Here is a 19,663-nt window from a genome sequence, read left to right as displayed (position 1 = left end):
TTAGATCTCACAGAATACAGGGAGAACTAGCCATTTGGATACAGAACTAGCTCTAAAGTAGAAGACAGAGGATGGTGGTGAAGGGTTGTTTTTCAGACTGGGGGCCTGTGACCAGTGAAGTGCCACAAGGATCGGTGCTGGGTCCACTACTTTTCGTCATTTACATAAATGATTTGGATGTGAGCATGGAGGTATTGTTAATAAGTTTGCAGATGACACCAAAATTGGAGGTGTAGTGGACAGTGAGGAAGGTTACCTCAGATTACAACGGTATTTTGATCAGATGGGCCAATGAGCTGAGGAGTGGCAGATGGAGTTTATTTTAGATAAATGCGAGGTGCTGCATTTTGGGAAAGCAAATCTTAACAAGACTTATATACTTAATGATAACGGGTAAAAACAATGACTGCAGATGCTGGAAACCAGATTCTGGATTAGTGGTGCTGGATGAGCACAGCAGTTCAGGCAGCATCCAAGAAGCTTCGAAATCGACGTTTCGGGCAAATGCCCTTCATCAGGATAAGGTCCTAGGGAGTGTTGCTGAACAAAGAGACCTTGGAGTTCAAAGTTCCTTGAAAGTGGAGTCGCAGGTAGATAGGATAGTGAAGAAGGCATTTGGTATGCTTTCCTTTATTGGTCAGAGTATTGAGTACTGGAGTTGGGAAGTCATGTTGCAGCTGTACAGGATATTGGTTAGGCTACTGTTGGAATATGGCGTGCAATTCTGGGCTCCTTCCTATTGGAAAGATGTTGTGAAACTTGAAAGGGTTCAGAAAAGATTTATCAGGATGTTGCCAGGATTGGAGGAATTGAGCTACAGGGAGAGGTTGAAGAGGCTGGTGCTGGTTTCCCTGGAGCATCGGAGGCAGAGGGCTAACCTGATAGAGGTTTATAAAATCATAAGGGGTGTGGATAGGGTAAATAGACAAGTTCTTTTCCCTGGGGTGGGAGGGGTCCAGAACTAGATGGCATAGGTTTAGGGTGAGAGGGAAAAAAATATAAAAGAGACCTATGGGGCAACGTTTTCATGCAGAGGACAATGCATATGTGGAATGGACTGCCAGAGGAAGTGGTGAGGCTCGTACAATTGCAATGTTCAAAAGCCATCTGGAAGGTATATGAACAGGAAGGGTTTGGAGGGATATGGTCTGGGTGGAACTAGATTGGGTTGGGATATCTGGTCAGCATGGACGAGTTGGACTGAAGGGTCTGTTTCCGTGCTGTACATCTCTACGACTGCTGATTTTCTGATCAAAATCCGGAAATTTTGATTAGATGTCCTTATGCCATCTGGACTGATTCAAGAAGGCAGCTCACCATCATCTTCTGAAAAGCTTTAAGGATGGGCAATAAGTACTGGTCCAGGCAGTAGCGAGCTGAGAGTACTGTAGTTGTAGTAGCCAAGGGACAAGTCACCTATCTAACCCGCTACCAGCGAAGATGTGTATCATGGTAGGCTTCAAGAGGAAAATGAAAACGTGGGTAAGAGACTATTTTTTTTCTCTCTTTTAAGCCATTTGAAGCAATTAGAAATATCTCGCTCGAGCCACCATCAGACTATCTCTTGACATGTTACTTTTCCACATAATTTGTAAGTACTGCATGACCGAAGAACGTGGCTGAGATGAAGGTCATCCAGAAGGGAGTTTACTGTAGTACAGGATGCTGTGTAGATTTCTCTCAGGCGCAATTATGGCAGTTACTTTGCAATTGCCGAAGGCTAACAGAATGCGTGATTTTGAAAGTTATTAAATATGCGTTGGAATGTTATAAGTATTTGCAGCCTTATTTATGGCGCACTTTAATACTGCAGGATAAATGGGAGGATCTGTTTCTGAAAGCTGACGTGTGGTTGGTCAATTCCTATCCATCTTCACAGAAAAGGGTGGGTCTGGAGACTGGAGGGAAGGAAGCATGTTTAAAATTAACCCTTTTAACAAACAGTGTTGTCAAGGCAGATTCAGCATCTTTCTGGAGCGTCTCCCCACCTCTGCTGTTTGTGTCAGAGGCGGATGTTTGCAGCTTAGTCTGGAAGACTGACAGTGACACGGGATTGGTTACATTGATTGGATACATTTTTGGTGAATGTATCAACTGCTGCGGCGCGGCTAACATCAGGATCGGGAGCACAATGAGCAAGCCTGGGGAGCAGGACAAGGTCGACGTCTATCGGGATACTTGGGTCCGTTTTCTGGGTAAGAATCAGTCAGGAAGTTGCCCCTTAAGTGTTTCGGGGGGAACGGAAGGAGAGAAACTCCAGGCTGTGCTTTAAGCCCGGTCCCATTCCAGTTCCGGGATTTTATCTTGACATCCGCGATTAAAACTGCAGCAAATCCACGCTTTTTGAAAATGAAAGTACAATTCACGCTCCGAGTGATTTTAGTTCTCAACATGGGACAATAAATAACCTTGAACAAAGTTAGTGTAAATTCCACGCCCCGCTCTGTGAGGGCGGCTGCTCACATTTCACTCTGACATACTTGCTGACTCAGAGAGAAGTCATTTTACAAACTGCTTCAATACTAGTTTCGAGTTCTGTGAAACTATCCAATGCACGGCAATATGAACCCCCACCCATCAGACGGCACTGAAGGTTACTAGAGCTGGACACTCACGTCTCAGCCGAAAATCAGGGGTCCATTAGGCAAACATGGCTAGAGCATGTGATTACAAGAGTAACAACCGTGAAATGATAGGCTAAGAAACCACCTGATAAAAGAGCAGCGCCTCGAAAGTTAGTGCTTCCAAATAAACCAGTTGGACTACAAGCTGTTGTAGTCTGATTTTTAACTTTGTACACCCCATACTAACACCGGCTCCTCTAAATCAGTGTATTTTGAAACAGCCTCACTGAGCTCCTCTTCTCCTCCCCCCCCCGTTATCATTCATGCTGGTGTGAAGTATATGTAGAGGGAGTCAGATTCACTAGCTCCTTACCGCTGGGGCGTTCCCCACCAGATCTATGTGTACTCGTCTGCATAACCAAAACTTTTTTTCACTGCTTTTAACAGTGTTCTCAAACAGAAGGAAATCTGGACAATTCCTTATTTAGCAAACACGATTTTGTTGGGCAGGACAGTTTTTTGTTCAATATATTCCCATCTCCCAAGAGTGAGAGCTTAGGCCCTGATTGAGAGAGTTTAGATGCCTTTAAAAGTTAAGAATCAAAACAAAATGTCACAATAGATTCATACTTATTTATTTGTTCTGAAGAAGGATCACCAAGCTCAATGTTAATGCTGATTTCTCTTCAAGGATGCTGCGTTTCTGCAGTAATTTCTGTTTCAGTTTGCAGCAGATTCATACCTTGCGTATAACATTGGTGCAAAGTGGCTTCAGTCTAGCATTGTCGCTGAAAATGCAGGGAATGGATTGGATGCAAAGGTCTACAGTGAAGTTATACTGCCATTCCAAGCAATTTTACTTCATTTCATTATTACATACATTAACCACTGAGTCAGAATTCTGGCTATATTCACACTTCAACTACTGGCATTTTTGGAACCTCCACAACTTCACACCAACCCCATGAGCATATATCTGATTGTTATCGCTCCTCTAGTATGGTTGTCTCTTTGGTTCCTAGTTCAAAGCTGTGGAATTTTCCCTCTAAACTTTTCACCTCCCCTTCTTCCCTTTTAAGTCACTAAAGGCAGGTGCAGCAAGCTATTAAGAAGGCAAATAGCATGTTAGTCTTCCTTGCAAGAAGATCTGAGTACAGGGATAATGAGGATTTGCTTTGATCACATAGGATCTTGATTCCTTGAATAGCTTCCTTGAAGAAGCTCTCTTCCTCCCTCTACAAGGATTTCAGTGAGTCCCTCTCTCACTGCACACCACAAGTCATCTCCTCTGCCCAGAAGCCCCTCCTCCCCCAAGTCCCTCCTCCCTACCTTTTATCTTAGCCTGCTAGACACACTTTCCTTATTCCTGAAGAAGGGCTCATGCCAGAAACGTCGATTCTCCTGCTCCTTGGATGCTGCCTGACCTGCTGCGCTTTTCCAGCAACACATTTTCAGCTCTGATCTCCAGCATCTGCAGTCCTCACTTTCTCCTCTAGGATCTTGATTAGACCACATCAAGAATACTGTGTGCAGCTTTAGTCTCCTTATCTCAGGAAAGATCGAGTCATAGATTCATACAGCACAGGAACAGACCTTTTGGTCCAACGTATCCACACCAACTGGACATATTGCCAAAGACAGTGTAATGAAGATTCATCAGACTTGTTCCAGGATGGCAGGACTGTCTGGAAAGAGAGATTGGGCAAGCTGGACCTAGAGCCTTAAAGAATAGAAGTTATTTCCTTTGAATTTTAAAAATACTTAAAGAGGTGGACAGGGTAGATGCAAGTAAGACCTGAGTTGAGAGGAATTTTTTTGTACTCAGAGGGTTGTTAACATTTGGAAATCTCTATCACAGAGATCAGCAGAAGCTCATTCTTTGAGAATATTTAAGTTACAGATTGATAAGTTTCTGATTATTAGTGGCATACTATGGTTTTGGGGCAGGAAAAGGCACTAAAGTGTTCGATTAGCCATAATTGTACTGATTGGTGGGGGAGGTTTGATGGACAGAATGGCCAATTACTTTCCTATGTTCCTGATATGGCTTGTATTTCATATTGTTATATAATGCTCTTGTAAAGCATCTTGGACCGGTTTATCATCTGACAAGTGCATTTAAATGTATGTTGTTTTATTGTGCTGATCTTTAGATAAAACGTTAAAAATTGTTGCATACACAGACCTCTTTCAATGTATTAAAACTCCTGGATGTATAGAAGCTGTAAAACCAAGATCTTTAAAAAGAAGGATTACGGCTAAAGTGAAATTTCCTTGCGAAATTAACTATTTGCAACCAAGGCTATTAGTCAAGCTCAAAGGTGGATTTGTGGGTAAATTCTCAGAAATGGATTGTAAATTGTTCATTGGGTAGTAATCAGCTGCCACTTGTTGGAAAAATTTTGTTTGAGTAGGGATGATACCAAACTGGATGTCCCAAAAATTGTTAGGAGGACTAACCAATGCAAACTAGTTATATGTGCAAGTAATCATAGAAAACTAGGAAGGATAATGAAATCAGAAAGACACAAAAAAAAAGCCAAAACTTCATCCAAATCAGTGTCAGGTACTGCAGGAAAAGAGGAAGCATATATAACCGATACATTACATTGGAATGGATATACTGTATTAAAGTTGAAAGTCAAGCTGGTAAAAATCGATTTTCAACATGGCCAACCAATGAGGAGCAGTAATCAACAAAATCAATAGAATGCTGAACCATATTAGCAGAAAGATAGGTTCACAAGAGGAAGCCATAGTCTTGTCAGAGAACATCATGAATACTGTTTCTAGCTGTGATCACCCAGATACAAGGGAGATGTGTGTGTACTGGGTGTATGCAAACATAAGCGCTGTGTGGGTATTCCTAAAAGCATTGGCCTGAGTTTGAAAGATGTCCAAGAGATGATCTAATTAAAGTGTATAAAGAACAGAGTGTATATGGGCTCTGTGGTGCAATAGTAGTGTCCTTAACTCTGGGCTAGAAGGTGTGTCATTAACCAGTTGAACAGGTTGATTTAAAAGATATTTATAACATATTGCACAATGATATTATGTATAGGAGAATACCAGCACTAGAAAATCACTTAAGCAATTTGCATGAATATTTCAAGGGGACACATAGGAAAGACAAGTTGAGGTCGATGTCAGGAAATTATTCATTACTGCTTGAAAGAGCTGTATAACTTAGTCCCACACTGAAGTTTTTTTTCCCCAGGAACACTGAAAATTAATTTTTAAATACATGTCTGAGTTCCAATGACATCTGATTTCATCACTCTTTCAGGTAGTGCATTCTGGATCTCAACAAAACTCTAGACTTTTGTCAATTATTTTAAACCTAGGACCTCCGGATACTTCACAGTACACCTGTGCTGTAAGAACAATCTCAGTTTCTCCGATCCCTTTACCAAATCTTTAACTGATCTCCCATATCCCTGGTATTATTCTTGGTATTATTCTGTCCAAGATTTTAGCATTCATTTGCAAGTGTAGTATCCACAATTGTTCACAATAGCCCAGTTGAAGTCTAACAGAGACTTGTATAGGTTTAACATGGCTTTCTTGATTTTGTGTTCAGTGCCTCTGTTTACAAAGCAAATATCTCACAAGCTTTCCTGACTGCCTTATCATCTTGCTCTGTCACCTTCAAAAGTTTGTGAATATGTTTCCTCAGGTCCTGCTTCTTTTGTATCTCAATCAGAATGGTATAATTTGGATTATATCAGCTCTCTGTGTTATTGCTCTTGAAATGCATCATTACACAATTATCCACATTAAATTCCATCTATTATCTGCCCAGGTTTTCAATTTTATCTTGAGTGGTTTCAAGTGTGCTACTATTATTGTCAAGTTTTTTTTATCATCTGCAAACTTTGTTGTACTACACAGGGAAGGGTTTAGAGGGATATGAACCAAATGCTGGCAATGGGACTAGGTCATATTGGGATGACTGGTCAGTGTGGACAAGTTGGACCAAAAGGTCTGTTTCCATGCTGTATGAATCTATATACCCAAATCAAGCCACTGTTAGTATAGATAACATGAAAAGGAGTTGTAATCCTGACACTGGGCAACCTCGATTCCAATCAGAAAAACGTAGTCAATTGCAGAATGCAAGATCATAGTTTTTTATCATTTGTTTAGCAATGTTGTAGGGTTTCCTGACCTGTTGCAGCATTTTAATTTTTTTTATGTTGAACAAAAATCTAGTTTCTGATGTTTTTTCTTTGTTCAGAAAATGAATATCTGTGGCTTAGGTTTAGTAGTAAATCCAACTGTAAAGAACTTTCAAATCTTTTATGTAAATATATACTTTCTCCTTAAGCATCAATGGTTTGCATTATGAAACTAATAATGCGTATGGCTGTATGCCACCAGTAGCTTTTCCATGTGTACTGGCTGGTTGCATTATCTGGGAGAGATAGCTGATGTCTATAGGCTTCTGTAGACAATGGTAGCACCTGTGGTTCCGAGGGCTTGCATACTGGTCTTGAATAACCTGTATGAAGGGCCTACATTGCAAGCAAAAGTACTTTTTAAAGTAACTGAAACCATAATGTGTAACTTCTTTTTCAATATTTGCTCAAGAAATGCATTCTACAATATGAAAGAAATGAAACGGAAGAAGTTTAAATCACTATTATTTCATCCCCAGAATATCCCTTTGCAATGGGAGGAAATAAAGCTTATTTCAATAAAATGTTGGTGAGTTGATAATGCTACCAATAATGTGCATATTACATTTAATAAAATGTTGAAAAATGCAGTTGATATCAGCATTGAAGATCATGTCAACCCATGGAATTAGAACCTTTCCAAATCCTTGGACAGCACATCCTCCATGACAGTGATCTTATCACAAACAAAAACAGAAATAGCTGAAGAAACTCAGCAGGTCTGACAGCATCTATGGAAAGAAAGCAGAGTTAATGTTTTCAAGCCTGGTGGCTCTTCATCTGTTGACTTTTGCCAGCAATTTCTGTTTTTGCTTCAAATCTCAGGCATCCACGATGGTTTGTTTTATTTTAGTCACTATATCACCTCAGGTCCAGAGTGATCAGGAGACCAGATGGACTAGCTGTGCAGAGGGGGGCCTTGTGAAAGACCTGCAAGCGTAAAGGAGAGCAGACTGAATTTTTTGAACATACTACTTTTTTTTTTAGTAACTTGTCTGATATTTCAACTCTTTGGTGGTTCAGGATATGCTAATGAAGTTGGTGAAGCTTTCCGGGCACTAGTTCCTGTAGGACTGGTCTGGGCTACTTATGGCATATCAACTGCATATGTTACAGCTGATGCAGTTGACAAGGGGAAGAAAGCAGCTGTTGTAAGTACAAATTTTAACATAATTTCGCTCTGCTCACTATACATCTATCAATGTTACACTTTAAATTAGGATAGTTTGGAAGAGCTTTCAATACTTCCTGCTAGAGGACTATTTGGCCATCTAAGAATGAGACAAAAGTGAGGCTCCTAATGTGTGTGTGGGGCTACTGTTCCACGTTCTTATTTGGTTGAAGGTCAGGTTGTATATCAGATACTACTTATTAAGTAAGCTTTGCTAAAACTTCACTTCTGATACAATAAGCTGCAATGCTGAGAAAAGAATGACCAGGAAGCTGGTTAGATCTGACTTTTGCAGTGGGTGACCCTGTTAAAGGTATTTACACATAAATTAGAACATCTGTTGGATGATCGACCTCATCATTCCTGAATAGTTTTTCTTTCTGGTGAGATTCAAGGAACTAGAGAATGGTCATGGGACAGGAAGCTGTTTATCCTATCCCATCTCTGCTAATTCTTGATAATGCAGCATGTGGCTCTACAGTTGCTGATGAATCACAATTCAGATCATAGTCTTTCCATTCCAGTTTCTCTCCCTCCAAAATACTTCTACTGAAAACTATTGTGTTTTATTTGGCCAGAACTAAAGTGATTTTAACAGCATGGAAAAAGGCCCTTCAGCCCATGATATGCATGCTGGTCATCTATTCGAATCGCATTTTCTCACGCTTGACCCAAGACTTATATGTTTCAAGTGCTCATCTAAATACTTCATAAATGTCTTGATGATTCCTGCCTCTACCATCCTTGCCCCATACATGTACTTGAATGATTGCACTTAGAGAAAGGAAAGTTTGGAGAATCCAAATGGTTCAAGATACTTGCCATTATATGTATAAAAAGGATAGGTTAACCATCATTTTAATTTTACTATTTTGTAGAAACTGTTCATAGTGAAATCCTGGAGTCTGTTTTATGAACGGATAAGACTTTTTTAGACTTTGTTTTTCAGACTATTCAAAAGCTATCAATGACTTATTAGAGATCTTAACAAGTGTACTTCCTTTTTATAAAATCCATTTAATACATGTTTTTTGGAACAATAGTAAAAGGTGATTATGGATTCTGCTTGTGGAGGTGCTCCAATTTCCTCCCACAGACCAAAGATCTGCAGGTCAGATGAATCGGTCACGCTAAATTTCCCATCGTGTCCAAGGATGTGCAGACTAGGTGGGTTAGCTATGAGGAAATGAGGGTTACAGATGTAGGGTAGGGGGTTGGCAATGGGGGTGGGAAGCTCTTCAGAGGGTCAGTGTGAACTCAATGAGCCAAATGACCTGCTATCACACTGTAGGGAATTCTATGATTTTATAAGTGACAACTCTATTTTCAACTTGCAATTCCAGAAGTCAGTTTGCTGGCTAAAACTTCGTACTGCAGAGGTTTAGAGTCAGGCTCTACTGTTGGAGGTTATCATTTATTACTTTTGCCTTTTTTTTGTGCCTGTGTATTACATACCTATTTTTTCCTTTCCCTACATTAGCTCTCCCTTATAATGTACTGCTATCCCAGTGCAGTTTTTCTTGCTGATTTATAGTTTAGTTAAAATTTACTGCACCTGCACAATGTCCACTACCTATCACTCCAGCTTGACCAAATCAGCACTTAAACCCAGTTTTATGCATAATAACTTGATACAACACAAACTGTATTTATTATAGTTAAAATATTCCCATAAAACAACATTCCTATAGTGTAGGATGCATTTAGATTTTGATAGTATGTGTGAAGAATATTTAAAACTGCCGAGGAGAGTTTTATTTAAAGAATGCTGTGTATAGAAATGGTCACTCTGGAAATTTCCTTCCATAAAAGTTAACTCTGATTCAGTGGTCATGAGGTTTTCACTAATGCTGTACATTGCAATGCTGCTCCCTGCAAGAAGAGTAAGTACAATAATAGGCGTCAGTACAATGTGTTGTTCAGAGACAGGCCTGATGATAACTTGTTTTTATATTGAGTCACAGAGCTTTAGCTCTGATTCCTTAAGTCAGCTGTGCTATCTTCGACTGAGGATTGTAATCTGGGCCACAGCCAACCCATAAGCAGTACACTGACATATTGAGCAGCCTGTAGTTTAAACCACATCTCAACAAGAAAACTGCACTGTGATAGCAGGACTAGAGTACATTATCTAGGGGAGAGCGAGTGGAGGCAAGGGAAAGAAACAGATAGGTAAGACGTAAACAGGCACAAACGCAATAAGTGTAAGTGATGATGATAAACTCCAACAGCAAAGAGTGACTCTAAACTTCTGCAATATACCAAAGCATGGTGTAGCTTTGAATCTCATTCTTCCCAATCCTCTAAGATTATCAGATATGAGTGTGTTCCCAAGTGTAGGTCTGCACTTAAGACTCTTTTAAAATTTAAAACTGCAAATTTAAGATTTTAAGTTTCTTTTCAATAACTGCACAAGGTCCTAATAATTCTCGCTCTACCACCCCCACTTAGGCTCATGGAGACAAACCTGGAAAAACAATGACTGTCAGTGTCGCTGTGGTGGATACGTTCATCTGGCAAGCATTGGCCTCAGTTATAATTCCAGGATTCACCATCAATCGATTATGTGCAGCTTCCCTTTTCTTACTTCGGAAAACTACAAGGTGGCCACTGCCTGTGAGAAAGTGGACGACAACTGCTATTGGCCTGTCTGCCATCCCAGTCATTATAACTCCTATTGACCGGTAAGCCCTTGTCTTGGATGGTAACAGTTAAGTGTTTCAGACTTTCTAACTGGTTTAAAAACACTGGTGGTTCGTGGATTAATTGCACATGAACCAAAGCATTAGCTGCTTGAGGTGCCAAACTGGAGAAGTATTCTGATGATCCAGAAAGCAAGGTGCTTAAGGCTCATCTAAGTAATCTTGCTCCCGTGAGTAGCTTTTGGTTTGCAAAACTCACATTCAAAGTAGGAGACTTTTTAACAATGCTTATTGAATCTCTAACATTTGACAGAGCTAATCACCAAATGGTTAAATTTTGCTTTGTCTTTAGCCCAAAGTTGTAGATTCATTTGAACAGTCGTCCCAGTGAAATTAATTATTGATGTTAATGAGACCATTTTTCAGTGACACCGAGGACATGCAGTAGTTCATGTTAATGAACAAAGTTGTAAGTTTCTGTTATGAGTCTGACAAATGGTTTCTTAAAGACCAAATGCTAAAAGTGGTATTGCCTTCACATTGATAATGGTAAACACACACTGTTTGATAAGAGGATTTGTGGTCAAATTTCATAAATTTTGCATATTTTAGAAAGACAAGTTTCCACTTGCTATTTCTCATAAATTTTCAGTAGTAATTACAGAGCTGTATTTAGATAGGCGTTGAAATTTTAAGTAATGAATGGAGCTCTCCTTATCAATGGATTGATGACTTGGTTTTCCAAACACAGTAGGGAATCGGTTTAATGTTAGAAACTGCTACCCTTGCCATTGAACTGAGCTTGCATGTTATCTTAGCACTTGCACTTTGCCGTTTCTATTTTGGCAAACCTTGCAGCAGGACATAGACTTCAGACACCCCTGATCTCCTCCTCACTGTAGCTGCACTGTACAAATGCTGAGAACTAGACTTGTACTACAGTGGTAGGTTTACTAAGTCAAGAGCAGATTCTTTCTGTTTTGGATCCAGTAAGACTTAAGCCATAGGGCCTCAGCTTACAGGTTGAGTTTCAATCCCATGTCCTCGTAGAAGCCACTCATGGTCTTGTCATAAATCATTTGACTGTTTAACTACTTTTGTATACACAAGGTTAATTTTAATCCTACCTCTTGGTAGAAATTAGGCAATGGGGCAGTTAGTACCAACCAGCTTTGCTATCCTCTTGAAACTCACCCTCTCCTGTAATCCTGTTGGGTCTAGTTCGTTAGACATATTCAAGAGGGAGCTGGATGTGGCCCTTGCATGATCAGTCATGATCATATTGATTGGTGATGCAGGCTCGAAGCGCTGAATGGTCCACTCCTGCAGCTATTTTCTATGACCCTATTCTGCAAGGTTCAGAGGTGGCTGCTTATAACCAAAATGTGCCATATGAACTTGTGAAATGAAATCTGATCGTGGAATGTGATTGGCTCCAGATTAAAATGCAATGATGAGGCTTTCTTGCTAGGTGTAAGCAAGTTGAAAATTAGCAGCAGGGAGATAGATGTAAGTCTTTCTAGAGGCAGCAGTGACTTGCTGGAATGACAGATGGAACCATGCAAGGGTTAGGAATAAAGGAAGCAAGTCTGGTAAAGCAACATGCCTGATAATGTTTTTAAATCTTGTGCTGATGTGATTCCTTCCATAAGCCATTTTCCAGTTCATTAACACATTCCCATTATGCTTTGCAGGTCTGTGGACTTTCTTTTGGATTCTACATTAAGAAAGTTATATGGATCAGAAGAAAAACACAAACCGTAACCAAAGGCAATTGGAACTGTAGCCAGTTTAATATTTGTGTACGTTGTAAAGCTTTAAATTACATTGCAAAGCAATGAACCCTGTACTCCAACTCTGGAGAACTAGTCTCCATTTTTAAGACGATGGGCTTTAGATGCTGGAAAGTAGATGCTTGTTTGTCTTTGTAACTACATTGCTGTACAATATTGATTTTGTGCAGGAAAATTGAAAACATCTTTACACACACTCACACTCACTCACTGAATCCTTCAAGAATTGAGTGGTTAGAGAATGATTTTGAATATCACTATTATATTGAATTAAATGAGTATTCCTAAAATTAGAGATGTCAAGTGACCCAAGGATGGTTACCCACCACCTTGGTGGGTACACTTAGTTTATGGAAAAAATATACATCATATTTCACTATTTTAAAACTACATTTGTAAAGCATTCATTGGTCAGAACACACTTCCTGTGCTTTGTGGGTATAGAAACACAACTTGAGGAAAGTGCTCCTCTGTCTCCTTTACCTTCACAGTAGCTCCGAAATCCAATGCAACATAACACTGGTGTTGCCTGGAGATAAGAATTGGATAGGTCTACTCTGTAATAATCAACCTTTCTCTCGGAGAAACTAGATCTCAATCTGTGCCACAGCACAAGTAAGACCCATGTCATGCCTCCGATAAAACAGTTGAGCACAAAATAGTCCATTGGGGTGAAGCTATAGAAGTTTATAAAATCATGAGGTGTAAAGATAGGGTTACTGGTAAATATCTTTTCCCTAGGATGAGGCATTTCAAAACCAGGGAACATATTTTTAAGGTGAGAGGACTTTTTAAAAAAGATGAGGGGCACTTTTTTTACACCAAGGTGGTTCACATGTGAAATGACCTTCCTGAGGAAGTGGTGGATGCAGGCATAGATCTAACATTTAAAAGACACTTCGATAAGTACATGAATGCCAGGAGAGATAGGTCATAGAGATGTACAGCATGGAAACAGACCCTTCAATACAACTCAACCGTGCCAACCAGATATCCTAAAATAATCTACTCCCATTTGCCTTTAATCCTCTAAACCTTTCCTATTCATATACCCATCCAGATACCTTTTAAATGTTGTAATTGTACCAGCTCCATCACTTCCTCTGGCAGCTCATTCCATACACGGAACACCCTCTGCGTGAAAAATTTGCCCCTCGAGTCCCTTTTAAATCTTTCCCCTCCCCTTAACCAATGCCCTCTAGTTTTGGACTTGCCCACCCTAGGAAAAGACCTTGTCTACTTACCATATACATGCCACTCATGATTTTATAAACCTCTGTAAGGTCAGCCCTCTTCTTCCAACACTCCAGGGAAAATAGCCCAGCCTATTCAGGCAGGTGGGACTAGTTTAGTTTGGGATTATGTTCAGAATGGACTGGTCGGACCGAAGAGTCGGTTTGTGCTGTAGGTCTCTGATTATTAATGAAGTATTTCAGTGGCAGTAGTATTTAATTGAGATAGATACAGTATACCAAACTATATTATATCTCACAAGGATTTGCATAATATTCTAAATGAAAAAGATAGTTCTCAAAACAGTATTATCACTTGAGTTGGTCAATGAGTAGTATTGAGATAGTAGTGTTTTTGTCATATGTTATAAAGCTGCACCTATCGCCTTGGGACTTACTGGCAATAGTGTCAAAGAAATGAAATATCTCAGTAGAATTAGAAATTTTTTTTAAAAAATTTCAAAAGATCCTACTCCAGTCACTTTTCACACTTTAAGCTTCTGGTCACTTAAGGGCATATGAGAGTCCGAGAGATAATTCTCTCAAAGTTCAACTTAAATGGACACAACAACAAATCTGCCCAACTTACATCAGTTTCATGGCAATATTCCCTAAGAAATACCAGTCAGGACATTTGAAAACAGGATACAGGACAGAAGCTACCTCTTGTACTTCTTGTACAGTTCTGGACTTTGGTCTTGCGTTGTTATTTTCTAGCCTTGTTACTCTATCTGATTTCCAAAATCAATTCTTTGGATCCTGAGTGAGAACTCTATTAGTGAATTACTTTATCATATGAGCAACACTGAATTTTTGTGAAATGGGTGCCAGGACATTAAATGAGGTGTGAACTTGAAATAACTAGAAGATCTCAGCTGCACAAATTCACTACTGTCTACGTGTAGACTAAAATAGAATTAACTCACTTGTGCAAAGCTAATTCATTCGGATATAATGTTGTATGACAACACTGAATCTTGCCCCCAATCTTGTATAATTGAAGTGGGTGTCCCAGGGGTGTATCATGCAAGTCATTGGACTTGCAAGATCCTCACAGCCTAGACTTGAGTGAATAATGCTCACTTGGTTGAGGTGCAATGTAAAAAGTGCCCTTGAGATCTTACCTGAGCAAGAATCATGAGTGGCTAATGTGATAAAGTCGAACTTGAGGCGTTGGGTGAATGACTGCTTCATGCTTTAAAATAATGAAGTAGTTATTTTAAAAACAACAATAAAAAGTATCAGGACTAAAAAAATGAAGTAGCACCAGTCTTTACGGGCTAAAGTCATCTTTGTAATTTGAAGCACCAGAGAGAAGAGAAAATTGGCAATAAAAGCATTAAACACTCACCATACTGTCACTGTAGCATATTCAGTAACTTGCTCTAGAATAATGTTGGCAAACCAACTGAAGAGAGATCCAACTATTTCTTTGTCTGACCAATGATATTTGGCAGGAAGGACAAAGACATTAGAGTGAACGTTGATATTTGTGTGGGTTCGGAGGGGGAAAACAAGAGAAAGGAGGTGGAATGATTTCAGTATGGAGGAAGCCAATTTATTCCATAATTAGCTTGGAATAAGTCCAACCACATGTATCAATGATGACCCATCGCTGACTTAATGTTGATCCATTGTTGCTACTGTGGTTTGTGTTAGCCATGGAATATCAAAGACAGTCACTTCACTTGGACCTATTCTGCTGCGTTGCAGTACACTTTGAACCGTGCTTGGAAACACTGTTGCATGTGTTCAGTTGTGCTCACATTTGTGCTCACATTTGTGTACAGGCAGAGTACCTGTAAAATGTCATAGGTCCAGTGAAATCTCGAGGTTTAGCATATAGTTTGCATGTGAACAAAAACCAGGGCTACATAAAAAAAAACTGGACGGGGGATTCAAGATGGCAGCGACCTAGCAAGTCTGAGTCTACAGTACTCCTCCCAAGACTTGGGCAAAGTGGGTCACCCACCCCCACCACACTCACCAAATCATTTAAAATAGTTTTTATTTAATGTAATTAGTTGTTTAATTCAATTAGTAATTAATTGAATTTAAACAATTTAATCTCCAGTAAAAATGACTAAAGGGAAGGGAGCCCGCAGCTCTCAGCAAGCAGGAACCCCTCCCCCACCCTCTCCAGCTGCAGCAGAGGCATCCGCAGCCGCCCTGGGGGATTTACCTACGGTGTCGAGCCTTGTGGAAATCATCTCCAAACTCGAAGCAAAGATCAACGCTTTTTTTGAAGAATCCCAAAGCCAATGGGACTCGCTCTCGGCCGCACTGCAAAAGCACGGCCGAGACACCAAGGAAATCGAGCGCTGAGTTGGAGGGGCGGAGCTAAAGGCCGCGACCTCCGGAACTACAACACAATCGGCCCTGGATCAGGTCCGGATTCTCGAACAGTGAGTCTGGACCTTAGAGAATCACATTGAAGACCTCGAAAATCGAGGTCGTCGAAAAAATATTCGTTTGCTGGGCCTTCCCGAATGGGAAGAGGAAGGCCAGCTTACAGCGTTCTTTGAACAGTGGCTGCCACAGCTGTTAAATCTGGAGGCTGGATCAGGCCAGGTAAGGGTGGAATGGGCCTACCGAGTTGCAATACACTGGCCTGGCTCGAACCAGCGCCCACGCCCGGTCCTGTTCTGGCTGCAGAGCTACAGGGAGAGGCAGATACTCTTAGAAGCCTCCAGAAATCTTGGAAAAGATCCCCAAGCTATGATCTATAAAGGATCCAAGATCATGTTATTCCAGGACTTTTCCCCAGCCTTGGTCCAAAAGAGGAAGGCATTCGATGAGGCGAAGAAGTGTTTAAGGGACTTAAATATTCAGTACTCCTTACGCTACCCAGCGACGCTACGCTTTAACCATGAAGGGTCCGTGTATAACTTCGGATCGCCGGAAAAGGCTAAGGAATTCTTGGACTCTCTTAGATAAATTGTAAGAGATAATTGATGTTGGTTGCTTTCCCCCCACTCCGGTTTATATCCCCTTTTTTTTATATATTAATCCCTTTTTTTTACTTTACTGTTTAATATTATCTTGGGGGGTGGGGAGAGGGATTTATTTATTTGCTCTCTACTTAACGATTTTCTCCCCCTTTTTTATTCTATATATAGGCTGGGGGGGTCTAGTTAATGTAGGTGGGGGGAGGTGGTTACCTTATCCTATTTTATCTCTGTCTCTAGGAGCGGGGTTGTTTTCCCTTGTTATTTTGTATTATTTTATTTAATTATTACTTGTTGAGGTTGTAATTTTATAGTTATATATGTTTATACATGGTATTAACATTACCAAATATATCCAGGTTTTGGGGTGGGGGGGGGTGGGGTGGGGTGGAGGTAGGTGCTCACTGTTAACTCTAGCCCTGTACTTTATTTGAATTTTCTTCATCCTATTGAGGAGCGCCTGGGTCAAGGATGGGGCACTGGTTGGGAGAGGATACGATGGACTTTTGGAAAGGAAGTGATATGCCCTGCGAACAAGGGGGAAAATCTCCATTTAAATATGTTTTATATTTTTTTTATTTAGAAATAGTTTTTTATTATACTGTTGTGAGTGTATTAGAGAGCCTTTACTTTTGTGAATTTTATATGCTCTATGCTCAGGATGTTCTGGATAGAGTTTCCCCTCCCGAGGGGTCTCGGATTTGCCCGGACGATTATGGTTGATCAGTCGGTTAAGTGGTGCACCTGGAATGTCAAGGGCAGTAATTCACCAGTCAAAAGGAAGAAAATATTATCAAACCTCAAGAAAGAAAGGGTTGATATAGCTCTCCTACAGGAGACACACTTATTGGATAAAGAACACTTGAAATTATGACAGGGTGAATTTGATCAGGCCTTTTTTCTTCTTTTAGCTCAAAAAGCAAGGGAGTTGTTATTCTTATTCGGAAGAATTTCACTTTCAAAATCCTAAATCAGATAAAAGACGAATCTGGATGATATATTCTGATTAAAGCCCTTATAAATGGAGAGGAATATGGGATTTTAAATTTGTATTGCCCCCCGGCACATCCTTTTAAATTTATAACAGAAGCCTTCTCAAAATTGATGGCTCTCGGTGCTCATCATACAATTATAGGGGGAGACTTTAATTGTATTATGGATCCGGAAATAGATAGGATTCCCAAGAGTACTGCAGGAGTATCTCCCAGATCTAGACAATTGGTGGATTTGAACAAAGAATTAGGACTAGTAGATGTATGGAGATGCCTTCATCCACAGGGCAGAGATTTTTCTTTTTACTCCAGTCCACATAAATGCCATACCAGAATCAATATGTTTTTTGCCCCCTCGATTTTTAAAAATTCCATATCATCCTGTAAAATAGGCTGTATAGCAATTTCTGATCACACTGCTGTATATATGGAAATCAAGGCGAGGAACAATGGGACATCCCCTCGGCATTGGCGTATGGACCCCTTCCTGATGAAAGATAGTAAATTTGTAAAATACGTCTCTCAAGAATTTAAAACTTTTTTAGAAATTAATTCAGGTACGGCTAGCAACCCGTCAATGATGTGGGAGACCATCAAAGCTTACGCGCGAGGTTTGATCATCTCATACTCAGCGACCCAGAAAAAATTAAAGGGAGAACAACAGCGACTGCTTGAAGCTTGATTAAAAGCGGCTGAAACAGCATACGCTGACAGACCTCCTATTATCAAATTGCAAAGGATTACGGCCCTTAGGACAGCTCTGAACACCATGCTTACCTAAACGGCTAAGAGGGAAATATTATTTGCAAAACAAAGGTTATATGAATTTGGCGACAAACCGGGTAAATAGTTAGCATTTCTTGCAAAGAAAAAGAAGGCCCCTCAAACTATCACGTCTATCAAGGAAAGCACGGGTATTTTGACTCATGATCATAAAAGGATTAACGCAATCTTTAGAAAATTTTATTCTGATTTATATAAATTGCAGGATTGTGAAGACAGGACTAGGAGGATGCAATCATTTTTTAAAAACCTGACCTTTCCGGACCTAACTCCGGAACAGGTATCGGTCTTGAATGTTCCCCTAACAATCCAAGAAATACTTGACGCAATCAGGCAACTTCAGAGCGATAAGGCACCTGGCCCAGATGGCTTTCAAGCTGAATTCTATAAAGATTTTACAGGAATATTGGCTGGTCCACTTATGGACATGTATAACTACTCATACAGTCAGGGCTGTCTCCCGCCTTCGCTGAAAGAGGCAAATAGAACATAGAACAATACAGCACAGAACAGGCCCTTCGGCCCATGATGTTGTGCCGAACATTTGTTCTAGCTTAAGCACCTTTCCATGTACCTATCCAATTGTCGCTTAAAGGTCACCAATGATTCTGATTCTGCCACTCCCAAAGGCAGCATATTCCATGCCCCCACCACTCTCTGGGTAAAGAACCTACCCCTGACATCCCCTCTATACCTTCCACCCTTCACCTTAAATTTATGTCCCTTTGTAACACTCTGTTGTACCCGGGGAAAAAGTCTCTGACTGTCTACTCTATCTATTCCCCTGATCATCTTAAAAGCCTCTATCAAGTCACCCCTCATCCTTCGCCGTTCCAATGAGAAAAGGCCTAGCACTCTCAACCTATCCTCGTACGACCTATTCTCCATTCCAGGCAACATCCTGGTAAATCTCCTCTGCACCCTCTCCAAAGCTTCCACATCTTTCCTAAAATGAGGTAACCAGAACTGCACACAGTACTCCAAATGTGGTTCAAAGTTTGTGAGAAGATTTGTAGCTCGGGTGCTCGTTGCTGTGGTTCTGTTCGCCGAGCTGAAAGTTTTTGTTGCAAATGTTTCGTCCCCTGTCTAGGTGACAGCCTCAGTGCTTGGGAGCCTCCTGTGAAGCACTTCTGTGCTGTGGCCTTACCAAGGTCCTGTACAGCTGCAACATCACCTCACGACTCTTGAATTCAATCCCTCTGCTAATGAATGCTAATACACCATAGGCCTTCTTACAAGCTCTATCCACCTGAGTGGCAACTTTCAAAGATCTATGAACATAGACCCCAAGATCCCTCTACTCCTCCACCTTACTAAGAACCCTACCGTTAACCCTGTATTCCGCATCCTTGTTTGTCCT

General features: G+C 40.5%; 1 protein-coding gene across 2 annotated transcripts; it reads left to right on the top strand.

Annotated features, from left to right (window-relative positions):
• The first annotated feature begins 1,906 nt into the window (after positions 1–1,906).
• mtfp1 (mitochondrial fission process 1) lies at positions 1,907–14,930 on the top strand. Of its 2 annotated transcripts, none has more exons than XM_043715659.2 (4): positions 1,907–2,195; positions 7,730–7,893; positions 10,365–10,597; positions 12,250–14,930. In XM_043715659.2, the coding sequence occupies exons 1-4, from the start codon at positions 2,132–2,134 to the stop codon at positions 12,317–12,319; spliced, it is 531 nt and encodes a 176-aa protein (XP_043571594.1). In that variant the 5' UTR covers positions 1,907–2,131; the 3' UTR covers positions 12,320–14,930. The 2 variants fall into 2 exon arrangements, with proteins under 2 accessions (XP_043571594.1, XP_043571596.1); XM_043715661.2 differs by having other exon boundaries at positions 1,914–2,195; positions 7,766–7,893.
• The last annotated feature ends 4,733 nt before the right edge of the window (positions 14,931–19,663 follow it).

Source organism: Chiloscyllium plagiosum, unplaced genomic scaffold (assembly GCF_037043375.1).
Source record: "Chiloscyllium plagiosum isolate Xiang-an unplaced genomic scaffold, Cpla_swu_hap1 HiC_scaffold_24, whole genome shotgun sequence".
In the NCBI taxonomy this organism is placed as follows: Eukaryota; Metazoa; Chordata; class Chondrichthyes; order Orectolobiformes; family Hemiscylliidae; genus Chiloscyllium; species Chiloscyllium plagiosum.
The sequence above is the reverse complement of the archived record's forward strand: the minus strand, read 5'-3'. Positions and strand labels throughout refer to the sequence as shown.

Excerpts from the sequence above, each read along its gene's own strand:
- mtfp1 (XM_043715659.2), top strand. The coding sequence starts at position 2,132 with ATGAGCAAGCCTGGGGAGCAGGACAAGGTCGACGTCTATCGGGATACT. Across the intron at positions 7,894-10,364 it reads AGGGGAAGAAAGCAGCTGTT|GCTCATGGAGACAAACCTGG; the intron begins GTAAGTACAAAT and ends ACCCCCACTTAG. Across the intron at positions 10,598-12,249 it reads ATTATAACTCCTATTGACCG|GTCTGTGGACTTTCTTTTGG; the intron begins GTAAGCCCTTGT and ends TATGCTTTGCAG.